General features: G+C 45.5%; 1 protein-coding gene across 1 annotated transcript; it reads right to left on the bottom strand.

The window, feature by feature from the left end:
• Positions 1 to 2,027: 2,027 nt before the first annotated feature.
• LOC105067908 (olfactory receptor 2T29) lies at positions 2,028 to 2,972 on the bottom strand. The gene has a single exon (XM_010953588.2). The coding sequence runs from the start codon at positions 2,970 to 2,972 to the stop codon at positions 2,028 to 2,030; it is 945 nt and encodes a 314-aa protein (XP_010951890.2).
• Between the last annotated feature and the right edge of the window lie 504 nt (positions 2,973 to 3,476).

Below are 3,476 nucleotides of genomic sequence, written 5' to 3' on the forward strand. Positions count from 1 at the left end.
GCCATAGCAGCCACCTCCACTAGCCCAGAGGGCACTTCTCAGCACCATTGTTGGTGTGTTTTCTCGAGAGCAGAGGGGTGGGATTCAGACACAGCTTGTTCTCAGCTTGCTTTGGTAGGGGCACAATTGCTGTTGCACAGTTCCCAGTTGGAGATGGGGCTGAAACTTGAATCTGTAGCCAGGGATCCCGTGACTTTGGGTGGGACTGAGATTTGATTTGAGCCCCAGGCAGCGGTGGAAGATTTTCACCACTGGTACCTTTGAGGACCCATGCCTTTAGAGAACCAAGCAAAGTTCTGTGCACAGCAGGAGTGGGTCTGGCATTAACAGTGAGCCTGCGTACCATACATGGACAGAGGGCTGGGTCCTGGACTGACATGGTGGCTCACAGTGAATCTAAGTATGTGACTGCACATGCACTGCTGTGGGTCCTAGTGTCTCACACTGGCAGATCTGCAGTGGTGGCTCTGTGGGTGCAGAATCTGAGGGTCACCAAGCTGGATTGCTAACAGTCCTGCAGCTGAGGTGGGGACAAGGGCAGTGCCAACGGATGGCACTTTCTGGTGGGTATCTCCTGTGGAGGAGTACTCAGTGGCTCCCCTTCCAGCAGAAGCACTGCAGCCCTGCCCACCACACACCACAACTCAGAAATGGGTCTGAAAGCCTCTATTCCAAAAACTGGGGGGCAGACATGGCCCCTGTCAGGGGTGTGCCAACCACAGAGCAAAGAGGAGGCCCCGCTCAATAACCAGGGCAGGCTCTGGTCACCATACACCGACCGCACCGCCAATCAAGGTGATAACGGCCAGCACACGTGGGGAAGACATGGCAACTAAAACAGCCCTTTCGACAAAAATATTAGGCTCACATGGTCTACACAGGGATGGGCCAACTTAACAAAAAAAACCTTCAAGATCACAATAGAAGGCTGTTACTTCTAATTTCAGAGACTCAGAGAAATAAGCAAAATGAGGAAGCAGAGGGACCACTCCCAAATAAAAGAACAAGAGAAATCCCCTGAAAGATCCAACAATGAAATAGACCTCGACAGTCTACTAGATCCTGACTTCAAAAAGGTGATGATAAAAATACTGAAAGAAATGAGAGAAACTATCAATAGAAATGCAGAATACTATTTAAAAAAAAGGAAATAGAAACGATGTTTAATAGATGAAGGATTGAATGTTAATGTTCTCCTTCGGCTCGATTGTATATCAAGTCCCATACTTCAAATCTCAGCCCAATATCGTCTCATGCAGGGAATATTCCCTAAGCCCTCCTTCCACTTGAAGCTAACGTATTTTTCACAGCACTTTATGTGGCCTTGGATTTCCAATCTACCGAAAGGTACTAAGCATTTCGGAGAGGGAACCCTCCCTAGATGCTTGCAGAGTTGGATCACGAGGAACCAGGTCGCCCTCGATAAAGGCAGGCACAGGACTTCTCTCTCACAGTAATGAGCAGCCACATTAATACGAGCATGATTTCTAAGATATGTCTCTTACACTGCAACCAAGCAGAGAGCAGGAAATTAAAAAAAAAAAAAAGGAGAAAAGTCTGTTACTTTATTCTTTATTTTTAAATAATTCCAAATACACAAACCAGTACTATGAATAAAACAGTGCAATTAACACATACAAACTTTCCCTCGGTTCTCTTGTTAACATTGCACCTCTTTTGCTTCATCACCTTTTTGTCTACTCTCTCTGTTCAGCTGCACATCTTATGATATTTTCCTCCTTATTTTAATTATGTGTGTCCTAAGAACATGAATATTCTTCCATACAATCACAGTACAGTTTTCAACTTCAGAAAAAGTGTAACGTAGATTCACCACAATAGCAAAAACCATTTCTGTATACAAGGAGTATAAGAATGGGGAGTTTTCCAGCACAGGGAAATAATTCCTCTAAAATGGATGAATATGAGATGACACATCATGGTATTAGAGTCTGAGGAATAACATTGGCATAAGACCATAAATTTCTGACGTGTGGAGTGAATAAAAACCAATACTATGAAAAGTTTTACTTCACAGTTTTCTGAAAGACGGACACCTCATTCAACATCTTCTTTAGAGCCCCCGTGACATCCTTATTCCTCAGACTATAGATTAAAGGGTTTAGCACAGGAGTGAGTATGGTGTAAAAGGCAGATACGACCATGTCCTTCTCAGGGCTGTGGTAGGAGCTGGGGAGCATGTAGGTATAAACGGCAGCCCCGTAGAAGAGGATGACCACAGCCATGTGGGAGGAGCATGTGGCAAAGGCCTTCTTCCGGCCCTCGGCTGAGCTCATCCTGTGGATGGTGAGGAGGATGAAAGAATAGGAGCTTGAGATGACTGTCACAGGGATGAGGAGCATGAGGACACAGCACAGGTACATGAGTGTCTCATAGAGGGAAGTGTCTGAGCAGGAAAGCTTCATGACAGCAGGGACCTCACAGAAGAAATGATGGATCTCCCTGGATCTGCAGAAAGGAAAGGTCATGGTGATGGGTGTGAGCATAAAGCCGTCCACCGATCCCAGGATCCAGCAGCCAGACACCAAGAGGAGACACACACGATGGCTCATGAGAACAGAGTAACGGAGCGGATGGCAGATGGCCACATAGCGGTCATAGGCCATGGCAGCCAGAAGAAAGAATTCTGAACCTACTAGAGTCAAGTAGAGAAACATCTGCATCCCACATTCAGGGGCTGAGATCTTATTCACAACCAAGACTTGGTCCATGAGCATCTTGGGCACGGTGACGGAAATGTACATCACATCCATGAGAGACAACTGGCTGATGAAAAAGTACATGGGGTTGTGGAGGTGGGCATCAGAGTGTATCAGAAAGATCAGGAAGCTATTTCCAGACAGGGCCATCAGGAAAATCACAACAACGACCACACAAAGGAGAGCTGGGTGCTTGGATTGACTGAAGAGCCCCACGAGGATGAAGTCCAGCTGTCCAGTGTGGTTGGCCATGGGGTTTCACCTAGAGCACCAAGGAGAGCTTTGTGATTAATAGATCAATCATGGGATATGACCACCTGAACTGAATGTCTGGTAAGCTTGTGGGATGTGTCTCTGTGTGTGTGTGCATGTGCGTGTGTGTGTGCATGTGCGTGTGCACGTGTGTGTGTGCGTGTGGGTGTGTCTGTGTGTGTGTGTATGCATGCACAGCAAGCCAATTGTAATAACAGAAGACTGTGCCATAGGACTGTAACTTTGGGGATTATAAAATACTTGAAATTCAACAAATTTACTGAAAGACAAGGAATTCACACCTATGGGTCAAAAGAATTGGTTACTGATAATAAGTTTGCCAAAGTTCAAGGTCGTGAGTTTTCCTGATAATCAACAGTGTCATTTATCAACATGTGAAGAAATTTACGGAATCACTGCCCTATGCAAACACAAAAAGTAAATTATTGAAAAAAATAAATCAACCCCCTGTTTCTACAGTTTTTGTTGTTGTTGTTGTTGCTG

Source organism: Camelus bactrianus, chromosome 3 (genome assembly GCF_048773025.1).
Source record: "Camelus bactrianus isolate YW-2024 breed Bactrian camel chromosome 3, ASM4877302v1, whole genome shotgun sequence".
Classification (NCBI taxonomy): Eukaryota; Metazoa; Chordata; class Mammalia; order Artiodactyla; family Camelidae; genus Camelus; species Camelus bactrianus.

Excerpts from the sequence above, each read along its gene's own strand:
- LOC105067908 (XM_010953588.2), bottom strand. The coding sequence starts at position 2,972 with ATGGCCAACCACACTGGACAGCTGGACTTCATCCTCGTGGGGCTCTTC.